We start from the raw sequence: 19,733 nt of genomic DNA, 5'->3' as shown, positions 1-19,733 counted from the left end.
CTAAAAACACCTTGATTCATTCTAGGCACAGGAGCTGCTCCTCATCATCCAACTCTTCCTTCATTTATATTCCAGCCATGGAATCGTGTTGAACAAAATGTATATGGAACTATGGAATAACACCTCTCAAATACATCAAAGACTGCCTGACAAAGGATTTGAAAACCACAGGTCCAAATCAAAAAAGTACCACGGTAATCCACCGTGGTACTTTGTATTCCTGCCGTAAGCGAGAGGGGCAGAATGCATGGCCACACAGCTGCAGAGGTATTAGCATAAGCCTTTAAAAGTGAAATGTAAAATGTTGTTTTCATTATAAATTTATTTGAAAATTGCATTTTAATTTTGACTTGACTATTGCATGCATACATGTAAAATCTGGTTACATTGTTTATCCCAAATTAAATATCAAACAGCTTTTCCAGTTCAATCTTAACATGGTCAAATAACATCCATAGGATGCATGTGGAAAATAAAATGCAAAATGGATTATTAAATTACATTTTTTACTCAAATAACCCATGCATATGTGGAAAATGAGAACACTATTGTTGAATTACATTCTAATTTTCAAATTTACATTATACTTTTGATAAATGACCCTTATTTGCTTCCATGGTTATCAATAATTATATTAATGATATTATGAGATTTAGATTCCAGAACAATTAAAAGAAAAGTGACTAATAAAGGGTCAAAAGTTTCTAACATCATAATAAGCCTTTGAGTCTTGTTGTTGTTAAATGTTAAGAAGTCACTGATACACTTCAGTGACACATTGTAACTGTGCACTGCAAAGTTGTTAATAAAATGATTTAAGTCTGGGTGCTCTGTGACCTGTCTTTCTGATGAGTTAGGGAGATGTAGAGTATATCCATCAATTCAAATACATTTTCCCACAATCAACCAAAATGTTGTTTTTCTTAATTGTTTACTTATTACTGACAAAGCCTTAACAAATGATTAATTACACATTTATTGTTCAGTATTTATAACTATATAAAGTATGACTAAAAAAGGCATTGTCAAACTTTTAATTTCTCTTATTGTACTGATTTTGATTACCGAACGGTTTGAGGGCCGAGCCACTGGTCCCCTCAGGTCTCTGTTCTGTGTGTCTGCTTTAGCTGATATTTCCACGGAGGGATCTGTGTCAGTTTGCTTGCCTGGCAACCACGTGAATTAATTGTACTCGCAATTTGATGGTGTAACACTTGTGCTGCCAGTCGGCCGCTTTGCTCGGTGTGTTTGAGCAGTTGCCACGGGCGACAGGTGACGAGAGGTGGTGATAGTGACTGTGTGTATGCATGCACTTTGGTGGGAGCATGTGTGTGTGTATTAAGGAAATATAGGAGGGCTTGGAGCCTGTGTAAACTGTGAAAGAGCCGCCACGCAGCTCGCTGAAATGCCTCTCATTGTGACAGCAGCCCTGTCTAAACAGCAATCATGGTCAGAGGGCGAGCCCTGCCACCTTCATCACTGGTCATCTTTAACAGACCCCCTGACAGTAAATCAGGTGAAGCTATGTCTACACGGACACTGAGATTCTGTAGGTCACTAACTGAAGGTCTTTCCAAGCAGCTCGACAGATTTCCCTTCCAAGTCTATTTAAAGCCAAGCATAGCAACTGAAGTCATGGCCCGCTGTTAAGAAACGTTGATTTCACTGGAAGCTAAGAGATAAAAAAACACATCTTTGAGTGAACTGAATTGTTCTGTAACTCAAGGTTAGTACAAATCCACAGCAAAAAACACTGGTATGAAACAGTGATGTGATGGTAAATTGATTAACTCACCACATCATCAATCTTTATTCTTTCCATTTCCATTTATATACATTCAGCAATATAAAGATACCAATGTTGTAGTGATTTAACTTAATCTATAAAGACCTGCAGCAAACAATTCACATCACAAAAACCTGCATCAACCCGTCACACTGTATGCTACAAATATAAAGGAGGATGAACGTAGTACATGTTTACTCTTCACTACATTGCTGCCTGTTATCACACATTACACAACAAATGAATCTCTCCTTGCAATGGATTGCTCATCGTAGTGTGTAGCTCCTGAGTGATGTATCAGTGTCTGTGCGGCCTTGTTAACCCTTTGCTTCAGCTTCATTGGGCAGGAGGGGCTGCAGTGGGGCTCTCACTGGGATCCTGGAGTGCGTCAGATTGTCTGCGGGCCTGTGTTTGGATAAGGCAGCATGCCCATTGTCTCTGATGCCCCAGCTGGGCCGAGGTATGCCTCCATGCTCCTGAAATAGAAAGACAGCTGAGGGCTGCCATGCATACTGAGGGCAGGGCTGGCCAGGCAGGCCGGGCCCACTGACCCAGACCACAACTTAGGACAATGAGAGACGCGGTATTGTCTGGAGCCAGAGGCTAATAGCTGAGGTATCAAACCCCCAAAACAGCTCGCTAAAAGAATGATTAACTCCACTGTGTGTTATAGCGTGTGTGTGAGTGGATAGATGTCAGGGGGGTCGGAGTGGGTGTGGAAAAGTAATTGGGGCTTAAGCGTGTGTTTGTGCCACGCGTCAGCCCGTCTCCACTCTGATGAACCGATGGCTAAGACCTGAGCCCACACAGTTGCTGCAAGGTATTGTGGGCAGGCACGAGGCGATTACCGAAATATCCACCCTCGATGAATGCTTTGATCCAAAATGAAACACAGCTCCACCGCCCATTTTTAGGTTACTGCTAAAGAGCAAATCAGGGATCTTAATATTGTACCGGTTGACAAGCGAATGTATACAGCACTTTTTACAGAAAGGGAGAAAAGAAAAAGAGTTTATACGTATAACAACGTATAAATCAAGGACAAGGAGTGCACAATGTATACAGTTATAGCAACATTTATTAAGATGTTTTTTCTGGAAAAAATGTGCACTAAAAGTTGTGTTTGAAGAAGATCAGATCGATAGACTAATAGACTGATAGACAGATAGACTGTCCAAGCAGTCCCACCTGTGCAGAGGCTGAACATGGAGAGAGGTGAGACTGTGTGATGTGCAATTCAACAGTGCTGAGAATGACTGCAGTCATAATTCCCAATCTCTCTCCATCCCGCTGCCTAAGCCTGCTGGCATTCCGTGCATGATGATCTAAAACAACTGTGACAGACCCCCAGATCAAGTCTTGATGACCAAAATGTGGGCTCCTCACTAGCACATCACGGACTGTCGGCGAACCAATCCATCGAACTGAGGACTTTATCCCGGCATTTTGAGCTTTGGGTTGACAGTTGGACGTCAATTTAGTCATTTTATACATATGTCTAAAAATCAAAACATGAGCATTGATGGGCCAGGCCACATTAAGAGTCTAAATGATTTTGAGGAACACTGGGGACGTAAGGAGAGCTGTTGCTCTGAGGAGTCAGCTGTTGGAGCCGGCTGCAGTATAGCAGTGCAGAGAGATGTGCTGGAGGACTGCACTAACGGCTGCATACACTTCACTATGTGTTTGTGTGTGTGTGTTTAGCGTGCCGGAGTATGTGGACTTATTTAAAGCCAGCAACTCTGGGGACTTTGGGATTCATCTCCTCCTCATGTGTTATCAGCATGCCAGCTTTTCAAATGGTGCAGCGAGTGACATAGTACATAAACCAGCCTCTGCCTCTCTGAAGAGCCCCTCGTCCCAGAATAGCCAGGCCCGCTCTATCTAACTGATGCCCAAGAAAGTTTGAGCCATCACGGAAACACCTCTCAGTCTGCCACGGCAACAGATAACGGCATCAACAAAGATGGCCGTCCCTCAAGTCAAGGCATCCATTAAGGAGTTTGTTTTCTTGTTTCTCAATGTGTGTGTGTGTGTTGAGAGAAAACAGAACAAACCCATTCTGCCGCATTAAAAGTAGGCCCATCGCTTCTCCGGGTTTGTAAAAGTTAAAGTGTCTCCGTCGGCAGCAGACGGCCGTCTTCGGCTTATCTAGTTGGCGTTTTGCAGAATCCGAAGCAGCCAACAGTTAACAGTCAATCTCCCTATCAGGAATGCTGGACTCTGGCTTTGTCTATTCTGAGAAACTGTGGTCCCGTCCCCCCCCCCCGTGCTGCACTGTCACCCTGCTCTCATACCAGGCACCCACCTCTCCCCTTGCTCTGAAGGTCAGATCTGGTGGAGCCAGAGTGTGAGAGGCGCAGCGCTAATGCCAGAATTAGTGGATACAAGGGAGCAGAGAGTGCAGATAACTTTAAAGAAAACCTAAAACACACCTTTTTTGCCAGGCCTTTTATGTAGTTATTAGTTCTATCATATTTTACTTTATTTTACTAATTTCTGTGTTTTTACGTGTTCAGAAATTAGAACTGCATTTGATGTGTGACATCATTCAATATAAATAAAGTTTGATTGATTGATTGATACACAAAATTACAGTAACTACGTGTGACAATTTAACAAACCGTGCTACCAGTGGATAGTTTCAAAGATACTCCACATTTTCCATCGGAGGCCCGACGTTCCAAAGCTCTACATATTGCTGGCAACAGCTTCATAGCAGCAATCTGAAAAACTGAAATTAAATTGAAGATCTTTCATCACATATCTTAAATAAATCGTCGCTCATGTTTATTGCTTCTAAATACATGCAAGACTTTATTGCGTAGGAGCCAAGCACCATGTTTCTCTCTATTAATATAATGTTGTGTATTTATAGTAGCATGTTTAATGCCACACAGCTCCTGAAATAATCTCTTCTAAGGTTGCATCCTCTGTGGCCAAACACAATGGCAAACATCACTGTTGGCACTGTACTACACTAAAGCTACCAGGCTATTACTTAGAGGCCAACGTGAGCTCATACGCATCACCTAAAGTGGGAAGAGTTGATTTGTGTTTATCAGGAGATCAATAATGAGTAAAAAAAAGATAACTAAAATCATAGATGTGTTCCTAAAACTAGTGATTGTAACTAAAAAAATGTCTTTTAATATTCTATGCACATCATTTGGTGGTTTTGCTGAGAATATTCCGTTTCATTTCCAGGTTATGTTTTAGGTGTGTGGACACACACACACAATGCACTGCCCTTCAAAAGTGAGAAAATTCCCCCCCTACAGGGATGCTCCAAATGCCTCTCCTTCTCCCTCGCGGTGCGTTCAGTGCATAAAATAACTGGGATACAAAAATAGCCGGCGTGGGTTTAGCGCAATGACAAAAACGTAGCTTTCCTTTTGTGTCAATTGAGACAAGCGCTCAGCACCAATAGGCGTCGGAGGAGGTGGCATATGCTAATGACGGACAAATGTCCACTGACCGTGACCTTGAGAAACACAGTATAAAGGAGGGCACATCTCACCAAGCTGTTATTTCGTTGTGGTCTTCCTGAGGTCAGCGGACAACTTTTGTTTGGTAGGTTGATCTCTACGCATTTTACGCGCGCGCCGGCTGCCCTTTAAAGTGTTTAGTAGAGAGCAGGTTTCAGGACAGCAGTGTAGTGATACGGGTTGCCTTCGCTGGCACGGGTCAATTAACGCGCAGGAGGTTTCTATATTTGTGTTCTCACTTGTTGATAGTGGATTTGCGCTCTTTACGCACCGGCGGTGTTTCCGTGGCCACGTATTGTTTTCATCAAAACTTGAAGGCTGAAGTAACAAACCCAGCTTTAACACATAAAGAACCACTGACCCTAACTCAAAGCTTTTGTTTTCTTACCAGAGGAGTTCCTCACCTCGTCTGGTTCACTGGTTGTCGGGGCTGACGAGGAGCTGCCACCATGTCGCGCTATGACGTGAAGGAATTCGGGGATGCTGCCCAGTTTTTACGCAAATCTGACATGGAGCTGATGGCGTCGCACAACGTCGCTTTTGACGGTAGGCCTGACAAGGACAATTCAAAGAAAACAGAACCCTATAGGACAAATCTTGTCAACAAATATTCGCATCAGAAATGAATTCAGTTTTTCAAATCCGTTTTTCAAATCAGGCAAAAAGATTCCTTTTCGTTGTTGCAGTTACAATTGTTGCAGTGTTTTTAAAGAAAAGAACAGTCTGGAGAAATGGCAAAATATCTACAAATATTATTACCCTATTAAACTAATGAAATAACATCACCAAACTGGTTTTTTTTCCCAAAGTAAAATATTACAATTCATCACTATTTTATTGTAAATTTGTTTTTTGAATGGTGCTATATAAATATATTTTTAAAATCATGTCTACAATTACACACTTCTTGAGGGGAGTATTATAACCACCATTCTCATGCGCTGTACTTTCATTTTGTGATGATTTGGTGTATTGTATTTTTTGTATTATGGAGCGTTTTGCTACTTCCCAACTTCCTCCTCTGTCTGCTGTACTTTTAGGGAAGAAGCGAGCCTGGGTCCCTGATGAAAAAGAAGCGTACATTGAGATTGAGATCAGGGAGCTCAACGGTGACAAAGTCATTGTTGAGACCAAAGATGGGAGGGTAAGTGATCACCCTCTCTCTAAGCAGTAATGAATGAAAACACTACAGTACGACCCCATGTTCCCTTCCTCATGTCTGCCTGCGTCCATCCCTTTAGTCTCTGTCAGTGAAGGACTGTGACATCCAGCAGATGAATCCTCCTAAGTTTGACATGATTGAAGACATGGCCATGCTGACGCACCTCAACGAGGCTTCTGTGCTGTACAACCTGCGCCGACGTTACTCTGCCTGGATGATTTATGTGAGTATCCCGTTATGGACTGATGGTACTTCCCCTCTCCCATGTTTCCATGTTCCCCTAAGAGGCATCATTATCCAGATTAAATTACAACTGCAAGCTTGAGCAATGACCGTACTGGCCATTTTGGCTTAAGGTGATGTATCATGGTGTCTTAATGTTGTGCCATGTCCTGTGTCCTCAGACCTACTCCGGACTCTTCTGTGTGACGGTGAATCCATACAAATGGCTTCCCGTCTACGCAGCCCCTGTGGTCGTTGCCTACAAAGGCAAACGCCGCTCTGAGGCTCCGCCGCACATCTACTCCATCGCAGACAATGCATATAATGACATGCTGCGCAGTGAGTGCACACTAAGATATTATAACAGCACACATTACACACTAACATATACCAAAAAATCGAAGCAGAAACTCTTCAGTCATATGTATGTCACAAGCCTGGCATTATTTTCTTCTCCTCAGATCGGGAGAACCAGTCCATGCTCATTACGTAAGTTTCAACTGCTTCAAGTGAATATATTTCTCTGTCTTTTCACAAATTAGAGAATTAAACAGCTTGTAACTGTAGAAGCGGCCATATGACATGTAGACCGTCCACACACAGCCATTTTTTTAATTTTGTATTTTTTTCCTCTAAAGTTTTTGACTTTACTGAAATCTATCTTCACTTCTTTTTCTTATTATGTCTGTTTTGTGACATGCAGTGTAATTATTTTTGATTCACACTGCCTTTGCCAGTTTTTTCCTGTTGTATGTACACTTTTTTTATTTTTTCACACTCCTATAGCGGAGAATCCGGTGCTGGCAAAACTGTCAACACGAAACGTGTCATTCAGTATTTTGCCATTGTGGCAGCTATTGGGGAAACAACTGCCAAGAAAGGAGTAAGGCTGATGTGGCAACATTTTTGTTTCCCAGCTTTCTTCTTTTTTTTTTGCTGTATTTTCTTCATTTTTATTTATTTTTTGGTCCCAGGAATCCTTCCGTGTATCCCCTTTAAACCATGTCCATACATTCTTGTCACTGTTAAAATGGTGAATGTCTTTACCCTCATGTGTTGTGAAGCCCTTTCCAGCCACTTTACTCTTTCTTATTGATTTTTAACTTTTCTTTTTCACTTTCCATGTCATTTTTTTTTTGGCACAACATTTTTCATTATCTTTCCCTGTGGTTTGAGTTTTGGTTTTGACTTTTCTGTGTTCATTTTTCTTACCTTTTTTTCCCCCCTGAGTTCAACACACCTCATCATATAATACAAGGTGGCCATTGTTTTTTACCACAGCTTTAACAACCACTATCTAATTCTCCAGTTGGTTATGAGTTTTCCCTTTTGCTTGTGTAAGCATTATTCAATCTTGCTTTATATGATATGAAACTCACAGGCTTTTCACCTTACTCTTTGCAGCAAGGTCCTGCCACTAAAACAGGGGTGAGTTTAAGCTGCAAATGACACAGCCTCATTAAGTTTAACAGTAATTTAAAATAATTGTAAATTGTAAAATATAAATATGTGTATATGTCATCTTTACATTTTACTCACCCAGGGGACTCTGGAGGATCAGATCATTGAGGCGAACCCGGCCATGGAGGCGTTTGGTAATGCCAAAACGCTAAGAAATGACAACTCATCCCGTTTTGTGAGTACCAGGAAAACCCTGAACATAGCATGCTGTACATACTTTCAAATTAGTTTGATAATTTGTTGCTGGATTTCTGGAGCATTTAAAATATATTTTTCCCACAGGGCAAGTTCATCAGGATCCACTTCGGTCCAACTGGCAAACTAGCCTCGTCTGATATTGACATATGTGAGTTAATGGTCAAACGTTGTATAAATCATGTAGCTCTCTTCATGTTCCATGTCTAATACAAACATATTGCTCTCCTTTTTGTCCTTCAGATCTTCTGGAAAAATCCAGAGTGATATTTCAGCAGCCCGGTGAGAGGAGCTACCACATCTACTACCAGATCATGTCACAGAAGAAACCTGAACTGTTAGGTTAGTCATTCTGGCTGCTCTGGATATTTCATTACGTACTACGGCAGGACTGTGACGTGATCCTGTAAACTCTTTGTTCCAGACATGCTGCTGGTGTCCACCAACCCGTACGACTACCACTTCTGCTCCCAGGGTGTGACCACCGTGGAGAACATGGATGACGGACAGGAGCTGATGGCCACTGATGTATGACCTTTTATTACGTCCACATTGAGATTTGTGAAGTTGTGAGATAACTGATCTTGGCTTCTTTACAGCATGCCATGGACATCCTCGGCTTCTTGTCCGATGAGAAGTATGGCTGCTATAAAATAGTTGGAGCCATCATGCACTTTGGCAACATGAAGTTCAAGCTGAAGCAGCGTGAGGAGCAGGCGGAGGCCGACGGCACAGAAAGTAAGAGCCAGTAACCAGACATCTGGCACAAGAACAACAATTTGATTATAAAGCAAGATTGTGATTTTTTTTTTTTTTTTTTCGTGTCTGGTCACTAGGTGCAGACAAGGCCTCATACCTGATGGGCGTCAGTTCAGCCGACCTCATCAAGGGCCTCCTGCACCCAAGGGTGAAGGTGGGAAATGAGTATGTGGTGAAGGGACAGAATGTCGAACAGGTGAGGAGATGCAATGTCTGCTGTCTGTGTTTTTCATTATTTAGAAAATCTGAAAGAGAATGAATGAGATCATTTTTATGTGATATGAAGTGGAAAATGAGGCACAAGATATGAAACTAATAAAATCAGAACTGCGGTATGAAATGTAATTAACAGGGTAGAAAAATATGAATGTGTTTATCTTCACTTCATTCTGGTTGGATGTAGTATGCTTCTTAAACCTTGGTCGATCAATACACTCGACTCTCCACACACACTGGAATCTGGTATCCAAGCAACAGAGGTTTTCATGTGAATGACAGCTGTATTGCTCCTGCGTGTGTGGGTGCTGTAGGTTAACTACGCCGTTGGTGCTCTTGCCAAAGCCACGTATGACCGCATGTTCAAATGGCTCGTGGGACGGATCAACCGCACCCTGTACACCTCCCTGGCTCGCCAGTACTTCATAGGGGTCCTGGACATCGCTGGGTTTGAGATCTTTGAGGTAAGAAAGCAAATATCATTCAGTGATTTAAATGAAACTATTACAACCAAACTGGTTTTCTGTCTCTATGGCCATATTTTGGTTTAATATCAACAGGAGCTCTGTTTGTGTCTCATCCTGTCTCATTGTGATGAATTAGCTATACTGCCACATGTTTCTCCGTGCTGTTCACTTCTAATGCTCCCTCTGAACACCTGTTCCTCTTTCATTGCAGCTCAACAGCTTTGAGCAGCTGTGCATCAACTTCACAAATGAGAAACTGCAACAGTTCTTCAACCACCACATGTTCATCCTGGAGCAGGAGGAGTACAAGAGGGAGGGCATCGAATGGACCTTCATCGACTTCGGGCTCGACCTTCAAGCTTGCATTGATCTCATTGAGAAGGTAAACAAAGCGGTTTATCCATATTAGATAGCTGAATTATAAAAGAGTTTCAAAGAGAGACGTATGTAACACTCCTCTCTCTCTGCAGCCGCTGGGCATCATGTCCATCCTTGAAGAGGAGTGCATGTTCCCAAAGGCCACTGACAGCAGCTTCAAAGCCAAGATGTATGATAATCACATTGGCAAGTCGCCCAATTTCCTCAAACCAAGGCCAGACAAGAAGCGCAAGTACGAGGCCCATTTTGAGCTGATGCACTATGCCGGAGTGGTAAGTTTGTTCCCACCTAAGCCCTGTGTCTTACAACGTTAATTCTTACCTAAATGATTCACTAAGATGGATTTCCCTGCTGCTTTTACAGGTACCATATAACATTATTGGCTGGCTGGACAAAAATAAAGACCCACTGAACGAGACGGTGGTGGCATGTTTCCGGAAGTCCGCCAACAAGCTGCTGGCTGCTCTGTACGAGAATTATGTTGCCTCAGACTCCGGTACAGTAAACAGGATTCTAATAGCACACACATATATACAATTGCATCTTAGTGAGCTCAATCTAATCACCCTGATAATTTCCTCACAGTATCCGAACACAAGATTGGCGGCAAGGAGAAGAGGAAGAAGGCTGCCTCTTTCCAGACCGTGTCTCAGCTTCACAAGGTGAGACTGACACCACAGGGTAAAATGGTCCATTACTGATGCAGGTGAATGAAGACGGGGTTATGCCAATGTTTTGTGTGGTGCAAAAAATTGCGGGCATCATTGGACAGATGAGACGGAGGCAGTTAAGACTTGCAGTGATGTTTAGGGCAATGATCACATGAACATCACTTTAAGTCTGTGCTGGCTCCTCTCTCCTTTACATCAAGGATTTCACGTGTGAGGAACTCAAAGTCTTGCAGATTAAACATTTTATGTGCCGATATTTTTGTTTTGTTGGAATAGTTAAGGTATTAATATTTATTCATGTAACTTGATTTGCCATGTTTCTCACTTCCGACAGGAAAACTTGAACAAGCTGATGACCAACCTCCGCAGCACCCAGCCTCACTTTGTTCGCTGCATCATCCCTAATGAGACCAAGACTCCAGGTAACACGCAGCACAATCACGGCATATCATTCAGAGGTAAACAAATGCAGGACTGGGCTGATGTTTGAAACCTGCTCTGCACAGGGATCATGGATGCATTCATGGTGCTGCACCAGCTGCGCTGCAACGGTGTGCTGGAAGGCATCAGGATCTGCAGGAAAGGCTTTCCCAACCGCATCCTCTACGCTGAATTCAAACAGCGGTATAGACCACGTTCTGATCACTTTTGGATATCATGACTTTGAGTCCCAGTTAACCTGTCCTTAAACACTCTTTTATTTTATTTTCAGCTACCGAATCCTACACCCCCACGCCATCCCAGATGATAAGTTTATGGACAGCAGGAAAGCTGCGGAGAAGCTGCTGAGCTCACTGGATATCGACCACAACCAGTATAAATTTGGACACACAAAGGTAGGAAGTAGCACCTTGTGTAAAGCAGAGCTGTGAATGGCAAAATAATCCGCAAAATAAAGCTTGATTAAAAATGATTTCCAATTGGATTTTGTCATGTTTTTATTTATTTATGAACATTTGAAAATAAATTCAAAAGGATCTCTGGATGTGATCGATTCGGTTATTTTTTGGTTAGTTGTTTTTCATTTTAAAACAGTTTCATTTCATCACCTGGCGTCTTGGCTTCTTGTAGGTGTTCTTCAAGGCAGGCCTGCTCGGTCACCTCGAAGAACTGAGGGATGAGCGTCTGGCCAAAGTCCTCACGCTGCTGCAAGCCGCCGCTCGCGGCAGATTAATGAGGAAGGAGCTGAATAAGATCTCAGAAATGACGTAAGAAGACTTTTGTTGACGATCACTTTTTTTATGAACCTGAATGAAAATGAAATGAATTCATAGGCAGAGGAGTTGAGCTTGATACCTTACAGGAAAGTGAAGACATGAGTAGACAAAAAAAGAGAGACGTCCCCAAACAGTTGTTCTTCTGAACAGGTTCAATAGCAACACAATCAGCCGCGAGCCTTTCAGCTTGAGATACTCTATACCTTAGTGTTCACTCCCTCGCTCTAGTATGTGAGGCATGCAAGGGCAGTGTTATTGGAGTGTGTGAGGTGTGTGCGCGCTTGCCCTTGTATGGTTACCAGTTATGTGTGTGGCCCTCCTGTAATAAGGGCCCCATCCCTTTCTCTAGCACACACACCCTTCTCACAGGTCTCAGGCCATTCTCTCCATCCACCCTCTCTAAATTAAACAATGCTGACGGTGTCCTCAGAGTCAGGTGGCGACATGTGTCAAGTGGCAGCTGCTCGGTCCCTCCCTAAAAATACAACCCCCGCGGCCCCCTCCCTGGATGCCCGATGGCCCCTGGCCCCTTTTGTCCGCGGCGCCTGTACTTTTAAGTGAGTGCATTGATGGGATATGTGGCGGGTGACGGAGGATTAAAGTCGGCCGTCGGACAGAGGGCTTTAGTTTCTAAATAAACATAGACGCTCACCTTTGAGAGGCACCCGGCATGGAGTCTTGTCAAAAATGCAATCAGCTCCCCCCAACACTCACCTCCCACCCCGACGTGTGCTCGCTCACTCAAACTCACCCTCTAAACACTGACAGGGAGTCCTTGACCAGTCTGCTCTTGGTCCATATTTAGGGCTGCGAGACGCCATTCTACTGAGACTAAATCAATCTGGTAACCCTCTTTGGTCACAGTCATGAAACATCAAAAGCAGCATCAGGTGTATGATTTCATTTCCCATCACTCTGTGTATGATTAGATACAAGAGAACGGATAGCAGCAGTATTAGTGCCAAGATAAGTAACTAAATAAACAAACGGGGAACTCCCATAAATCTTTGACCTTCTTCTGTAAACTTCATCTGAACTTCACTTCTGCTGGTTTTAAGAGTGGAGAACGTACTACTTTATCAATTCCTCCTCCAGTCACGTTAAGAATGTGTCAGCTTGTGTTTAGTTATTTTAACATAATTATAAAAGTGGATATTGACTCAACTTTTTTCTTTCATACATTTGAATATTTAGTTTGGTTTAATCAAGTTTGCATTTGTATTATAAGTGTCAGAAGCTACATGCTTCCACCATTTATCCAAACTTTAAGCTAACTTTTTGAATTTATTTATTAGCTAACTATTTAAACCTTTTATCAATTAATTTGGCTAATTACTACAACCATTGTTAATGCAGTTCTTTTAGCGGAGTAGTTTAGCCATTAAGCCGTGCCTTTTCTCTAAGCATTTCACCTGTTATTGATTCATTTTTAGCTATTTTCAACCGTTTATCCAATACTTTTAATTAATTGTTATACCCTTCCGCTCGCTTGTTAACTAGATTTCACACACTCCAAATTCCAAACTGCAGGGGTTTAAGTGTTTCAGCCGATTCAATATCTGGATTTATTGCATAAGTATCCCCTGGAGTAGAAGTATACATTGAAAATGTGAATGGTATAAAAATCCTCACTTTTATTTCATCATGTTTTTAGGGAGGCTCTGATGATCATCCAGTGGAACATCCGGGCCTTCAACGCTGTCAAGCACTGGCCCTGGATGAAGCTCTTCTTCAAGATCAAGCCTCTACTGAAAAGTGCCGCCACAGAGAAAGAGCTGGCCGCTCTGAAGGAGGAGATGGCCAAGCTCAAGGAGGCTCTGGATAAATCTGAGGTTAAGCGTAAAGAGCTGGAGGAGAGGCAGGTCAGCCTGGCCCAAGAGAAGAACGATCTCTCTCTACAGATGCAGGCAGTAAGTGGCAGTCTTAATGAATTCACACATTCATCTTTTGGAAAGACAGACAGTAGCGTGGGAATGTACTGAACACAAACTCTTTTTCCCCTGTAGGAGCAAGACAATCTTGCAGATGCCGAGGACCGATGTGAGCTGCTCATCAAAACGAAGATCGTGCTGGAGGCCAAGGTGAAAGAAATCATGGAGAGGCTGGAGGACGAGGAGGAGATGAGCTCTAATGTGCTCGCCAAGAAGCGCAAGCTGGAGGACGAGTGCGCCGAGCTAAAGAGAGACATTGACGATCTGGAGATCACTCTGGCTAAAGTGGAGAAGGAGAAACATGCCACTGAGAACAAGGTATGGAAATTAGAAGTGGAATGAGTTGCCTCCAGAGGGCGCAAAGAGGCCACGGAGAGAGCCACAGCACATTCAGTAGATTGAATATGTAGGGGGGAAAAAAAGTAATACATGTGTTTAGGTTTTCTCTTTTCATTAGTGTCAAGTATATTTTCTTCTTCTGGATTGCAGGTGAAGAATCTGATTGAGGAAATGGCAGTTCTCGATGATACCATACTGAAGTTGACCAAAGAGAAGAAGGCTCTTCAGGAGGCTCACCAGCAGACTCTGGATGACCTGCAAGCAGAGGAAGACAAAGTCAACACTCTGACCAAAGCCAAGGCAAAGCTAGAGCAACAAGTGGATGATGTGAGTGTATTTTTCGCCTCAAGAAACCACAGGGGGTCATCATCCTGTACATAACATGTAACAATTTTCAACCTTCCTACTTTGAATCAGCTGGAGGGATCATTGGAACAAGAGAAGAAGATGCGTATGGACCTGGAACGGGTCAGACGTAAGCTGGAGGGAGATCTGAAGCTCTCGTTGGAGTCAGTTATGGACTTAGAGAACGACAAGCAGCAACTTGATGAGAAGCTGAAAAAGTGAGCTTTCATATATTCACAGAAAAATATGATCTTGCTATTAAGAACTTAATAGAAGATTAATAATGCCAAATATTCTTTACCAGGAAAGACTTTGAAATGAATGCGATCAGCTCAAAAATAGAAGATGAGCAAGTCTTAGTCAATCAGCTCCAGAAGAAGATAAAGGAGCTACAGGTAGGAACAAGTCTCTCAACCTCTAACAAAGCAGTTATGAAACATCATTTTGAAAAAATAACTGACCTTTGCTTTCCTCCAGGCTCGTACAGAGGAGCTGGAGGAGGAGCTTGAGTCCGACCGGGCTTGCAGGGCCAAAGTGGAGAAGCAGCGTGGCGATGTGGCCCGTGAGCTGGAAGAGCTGAGCGAGCGCCTGGAAGAGGCGGGTGGGGCCACCTCGGCTCAGATCGAGGTCAACAAGAAGAGAGAGTCGGATTTTCTGAAGCTGAGGCGAGACCTGGAGGAAGCCATGCTGCACCACGAGGCCACCACGGCGGCCTTGCGTAAGAAGCACGCTGACAGTGTGGCAGAGCTGAGCGAGCAGATCGACAGCCTGCAGCGGGTCAAGCAGAAGCTGGAGAAGGAGAGGAGCGAGGCCAAGCTGGAGGTTGATGACCTGGCCTCAACCGTGGAGCACCTCTCCAAGGGCAAGGTAAATAGAAAAGAAGAGGAAAGACACGTAACCAAAGAAGATCAATCCCTCCAAAAACTAACATTTATATCTCTTGTCTGCAGGCCACTTCAGAGAAGATGTGCCGCCTGTATGAAGACCAAATGAACGAGGCTAAATGCAAGGTCGAGGAGCTCCAGAGGCAGCTCAACGACACCACCACCCTAAAAGCTCGCGCTCAGGCTGAGGCTGGTAAGGAGCTTTCTTTTTATCATAAATCTTACAAACAGATTCCACAGACAGGTGAGTAACCCAGGTAACATTTTCTCCTCTATGTAGCCGAGGTAAGCCGGAAGCTTGAAGAGCGGGAATCCATGGTCTCCCAGCTCCAGCGTGCCAAGAACTGCTTTGGCCAAAATGTGGAGGAGCTCAAGAAACAGCTGGATGAGGAGAACAAGGTCAGCTCCATGTCAATGCTTTAGTCAGTTGTGGTTATTTACAAAACTGGAAGCCGCCTCTGAAGAAATTAAGAGTTCCTCCACTTCGACTAACTGCGGTCTTCCATCATGATTTGTCTCTTAAGGCTAAGACAGCCTTGGCCCATTCGCTGCAGTCTTCTCGACACGACTGCGATCTTCTGAGAGAGCAGTACGAGGAAGAGCAGGAGGCCAAGGCTGAGATGCAGAGAGGTCTGTCCAAGGCCAACGCCGAGGTGGCTCAGTGGAGGACTAAGTATGAAACTGATGCCATCCAGAGGACTGAGGAGCTGGAGGAAGCCAAGTGAGTGAGATGAGTTAACCTACAGAATTCAATGGTATTGATCATTTGAATACTTGAGCGTCAATTGTGATTGTCTTTCATTAGGAAGAAGCTGGTGACACGTCTGCAGGACGCTGAAGAGACGGTGGAGGCTGCCAATGCCAAGTGCTCCTCCCTGGAGAAGACTAAACATCGGCTCCAGACAGAGATCGAGGACCTGGTCATTGATCTGGAGCGCTCCAATGCTGCTGCTGCTGCTCTGGACAAGAAGCAACGCAATTTTGACAAGGTATGGGCTGATGGCAACTAATACAGAGGGCTATTAGTTAGTCAGATGATTAATAGTTAATTTGTACATTTGTCTTATTAGCTGTTGACTTGGTACGATTGGGTTCTGGTACCATCTCCAACAAGCCATATCATTTCATGTCTTTTGCTCCACTGCAAAAATGTGTTTTACAGCTACTGGCTGAGTGGAAACAGAAGTATGAAGAGTGCCAGTCAGAGCTGGAGAGCTCTCAAAAAGAGTCTCGTAGCCTGAGCACAGAGCTCTTCAAACTGAAAAACTCCTACGAGGAGACCCTGGATCACCTGGAGACCATAAAGAGGGAGAACAAGAACCTGCAAGGTACCGGTCATTGTAGCTCACATCATGAATACCCAGTTAGAAGGTTGTATTGAAGCAGATCTTTAGTTTTGTTTTACCTTGACTTTATAAGAAACATTAAACACATTTTATCTCTACTCCAATAGAGGAGGTTGCTGACCTGACGGATCAAATCAGTCAGGGAGCGAAGACCATCCAAGAGCTGGAGAAAATAAAGAAGGGTCTGGACTTGGAGAAAAGTGAGATTCAGGCTGCCCTGGAGGAAGCTGAAGTAAGCAGTTTTCAGAGTTCCACCTTCTTGTGTTCTGGGATATTTTTTGACAGAGGTGAACCACCGAATATCTTCAAGCATTAAGTGTATTTCTGTCTCAGGGCACTCTGGAGCATGAGGAAAGCAAAACTCTCCGCATCCAGCTGGAGCTCAATCAGATCAAGGCCGACGTTGACAGGAAGCTGGCAGAGAAGGATGAGGAAATTGACAACCTTCGGTGAGATTTGTTGATTGATCTTTTCGTCCTTCTTGATTCTATCCCATCCACCACGCCATGCAAACAATTTTCTCTCCGCAATCTCTTTCAACTTTTAGCCGTAACCACCAGAGGACACTGGAGTCCATGCAGGCCACATTGGATGCCGAGGCCAAGTCTCGCAACGAGGCAGTGCGCCTGAGGAAGAAGATGGAGGGCGACCTGAATGAGATGGAGGTGCAACTGAACCATGCCAACAGGCATGCCTCAGAGTCCCAGAAACTCCTGAGAAACCTGCAGATTCAGATCAAGGTGAGTCCGTCTAGCAGCCGGTCGATGAATTTACCGTTGTCAGATTTATTGGCACATAAACAAATAACCATCCAAATCTTTTGCTTGTACATTATCTGTGACTCCAGGACATTCAGCTGGAGTTGGATGAGACTGTTCACCAGAACGACGAGCTGAAGGAGCAGGTGGCGATGACGGAGCGCCGCAACAACCTACTGTCTTCTGAGGTGGAGGAGCTAAGGGCTTTGCTGGAGCAGAATGACCGTGCTCGTAAGCTAGCTGAGCATGAGCTGCTCGAGGCCACCGAGAGAGTCAACCTGTTGCACTCTCAGGTAGGAGGAAGCAGTTAAAACCACCCTATAGTGACATAGATCGCTTCAAATAAATAAATGGCCTTATCAAACGATAGTCACTTACTTTCTCTAGATCTGCATGAAGAGGGTTTTTTCCATTTCCCGGCTAGCTAGACTTTGTAGATAATTGCTGAATAAAATCTGCAAAAGGTAAAGATAATCTGATTACATGATCCAAGCTAGTGGTTACCAGTTTGAGAAATGAAAGAACCTATATTGAAAACAAGATGAACTAACATTTTAATCCTGAGGTGATTCTTTCCATGCAGAACACTGGACTGATCAACCACAAGAAGAAGCTGGAGAATGATCTGTCCATGCTGTCCAATGAGGTGGACGATGCTGTGCAGGAGTGCCGCAATGCAGAGGAGAAGGCCAAAAAGGCCATCACCGATGTAAGATCTTGAATAAACTGAATATAAATGGGCATGATATTAGACATTTATATAACAGAAAAAAATAGCGATCTAGAGGGGGTTTGATTGTGATCTGGGTGACTTTTCAGCTTTCAATGGGTTTGTATTATTCTGTAGTTTGGTCTTTGCTGTAAGATTACTTAATGTCCATTTTACACTCTGTACCTTGTAGGCAGCCATGATGGCAGAGGAGCTAAAGAAGGAGCAGGACACTAATGCCCATCTGGAGAGGATGAAGAAGAACATGGAGCAGACCATAAAGGATCTGCAGATGCGTCTGGACGAAGCTGAGCAGATCGCCCTCAAGGGTGGCAAGAAGCAGGTCCAGAAGTTAGAGGCCAGGGTGAGGCAGGAGACAAATCAAATGCTTATATAATCAAACCTGATAATCCTCCTAATGGGTAATGAGTTATGTTTGTATAGGTAATGAGTGGATTGGTTTATTTTCTGGTCTTGCTGGCAGGTCAAAGAACTGGAGAATGAAATGGAATCTGAGCAAAAGAAGAGCCAAGAGTATCAGAAGGGAGTACGAAAGTATGAGAGGAGAATCAAAGAGCTCTCCTACCAGGTAAACCACCGGTGTGGTTGCACAAAAAGACATGCTGGGGCGTAAGATATGAACGCATGTTTTTAAGTGTTGTCTGTGCTGCCTGTGAAGGGTGAGGAAGACAAGAAGAACCTGGTCCGCCTGCAGGACCTCATCGACAAGCTGCAGACCAAGCTGAAGAGTTACAAGAGACAGGCTGAAGAAGCGGTGAGTCCACCACTACCAGTAGTTTAAGGTTATTGTACCATCAGTGATAAACTAGCCTGAGCACCTCTTCAGTTCACTGTACGCTAAATGTGTTTCTTGGTTTCTTTCCGTCGGCAGGAGGAGCAGTCCAACACCAACCTCTCTAAGTACCGGAAGCTCCAGCACGAGGTTGATGATGCAGAGGAGAGGGCTGATACGGCCGAATCGCAGGTCAACAAGCTCCGGCTCCGCACCCGGGACCAAGGTAGCAAGGTTAGTAAACTTAATACATTTCACATTACAGCATCCAGCCAAATTGTATGACCTTTTAGAAGTATTTATTAAAATTAGCCAGCAGGCTGCATAACAACAACTAATCTGAGACGAGACTGGATGTAATCCGCTGTTGAAGATGACCTCTCATGTGATCTCCAGTGCGGCCATGAGCAACTCTGTGACTGTGTGTATGTGGTTGCTAATAAACAGCCCTGTCTTGTGTATTTCAGCATGCTGAGTGATGGGAGGCTAAACTCTACGGCCAAACATATCACAGCCGGCCAGCTGCAACAGCTGTGCTCAACTGTGACAACACACCCAAATAAAGACTTCAAAAATGTACTTTACGCACAACTGTTTTTTTTCCCC

At 43.8% G+C, this 19,733-nt stretch overlaps 1 protein-coding gene across 1 annotated transcript; it reads left to right on the top strand.

Moving 5' to 3' along the window:
• Positions 1-5,723: 5,723 nt before the first annotated feature.
• myh7ba (myosin, heavy chain 7B, cardiac muscle, beta a) lies at positions 5,724-19,682 on the top strand. The gene is made up of 42 exons (XM_054616235.1): positions 5,724-5,820; positions 6,315-6,418; positions 6,516-6,659; positions 6,841-6,997; positions 7,120-7,147; positions 7,445-7,541; positions 8,202-8,294; positions 8,402-8,465; positions 8,558-8,656; positions 8,739-8,842; positions 8,914-9,052; positions 9,151-9,269; positions 9,604-9,753; positions 9,968-10,138; positions 10,227-10,406; positions 10,498-10,630; positions 10,720-10,796; positions 11,140-11,227; positions 11,312-11,429; positions 11,518-11,641; positions 11,877-12,013; positions 13,677-13,932; positions 14,029-14,271; positions 14,443-14,619; positions 14,710-14,855; positions 14,942-15,032; positions 15,115-15,504; positions 15,588-15,714; positions 15,802-15,920; positions 16,046-16,242; positions 16,327-16,510; positions 16,684-16,849; positions 16,975-17,099; positions 17,201-17,316; positions 17,415-17,607; positions 17,715-17,918; positions 18,209-18,334; positions 18,528-18,698; positions 18,819-18,923; positions 19,014-19,109; positions 19,227-19,361; positions 19,595-19,682. The coding sequence occupies exons 1-42, from the start codon at positions 5,724-5,726 to the stop codon at positions 19,604-19,606; spliced, it is 5,802 nt and encodes a 1,933-aa protein (XP_054472210.1). The 3' UTR covers positions 19,607-19,682.
• Positions 19,683-19,733: the final 51 nt, after the last annotated feature.

Source organism: Anoplopoma fimbria, chromosome 17 (assembly GCF_027596085.1).
Source record: "Anoplopoma fimbria isolate UVic2021 breed Golden Eagle Sablefish chromosome 17, Afim_UVic_2022, whole genome shotgun sequence".
NCBI lineage: Eukaryota > Metazoa > Chordata > Actinopteri > Perciformes > Anoplopomatidae > Anoplopoma > Anoplopoma fimbria.
The sequence above is the reverse complement of the archived record's forward strand: the minus strand, read 5'-3'. Positions and strand labels throughout refer to the sequence as shown.

Excerpts from the sequence above, each read along its gene's own strand:
- myh7ba (XM_054616235.1), top strand. The coding sequence starts at position 5,724 with ATGTCGCGCTATGACGTGAAGGAATTCGGGGATGCTGCCCAGTTTTTA. Across the intron at positions 16,850-16,974 it reads GGAGAACAAGAACCTGCAAG|AGGAGGTTGCTGACCTGACG; the intron begins GTACCGGTCATT and ends CTACTCCAATAG. Across the intron at positions 17,608-17,714 it reads ACCTGCAGATTCAGATCAAG|GACATTCAGCTGGAGTTGGA; the intron begins GTGAGTCCGTCT and ends CTGTGACTCCAG.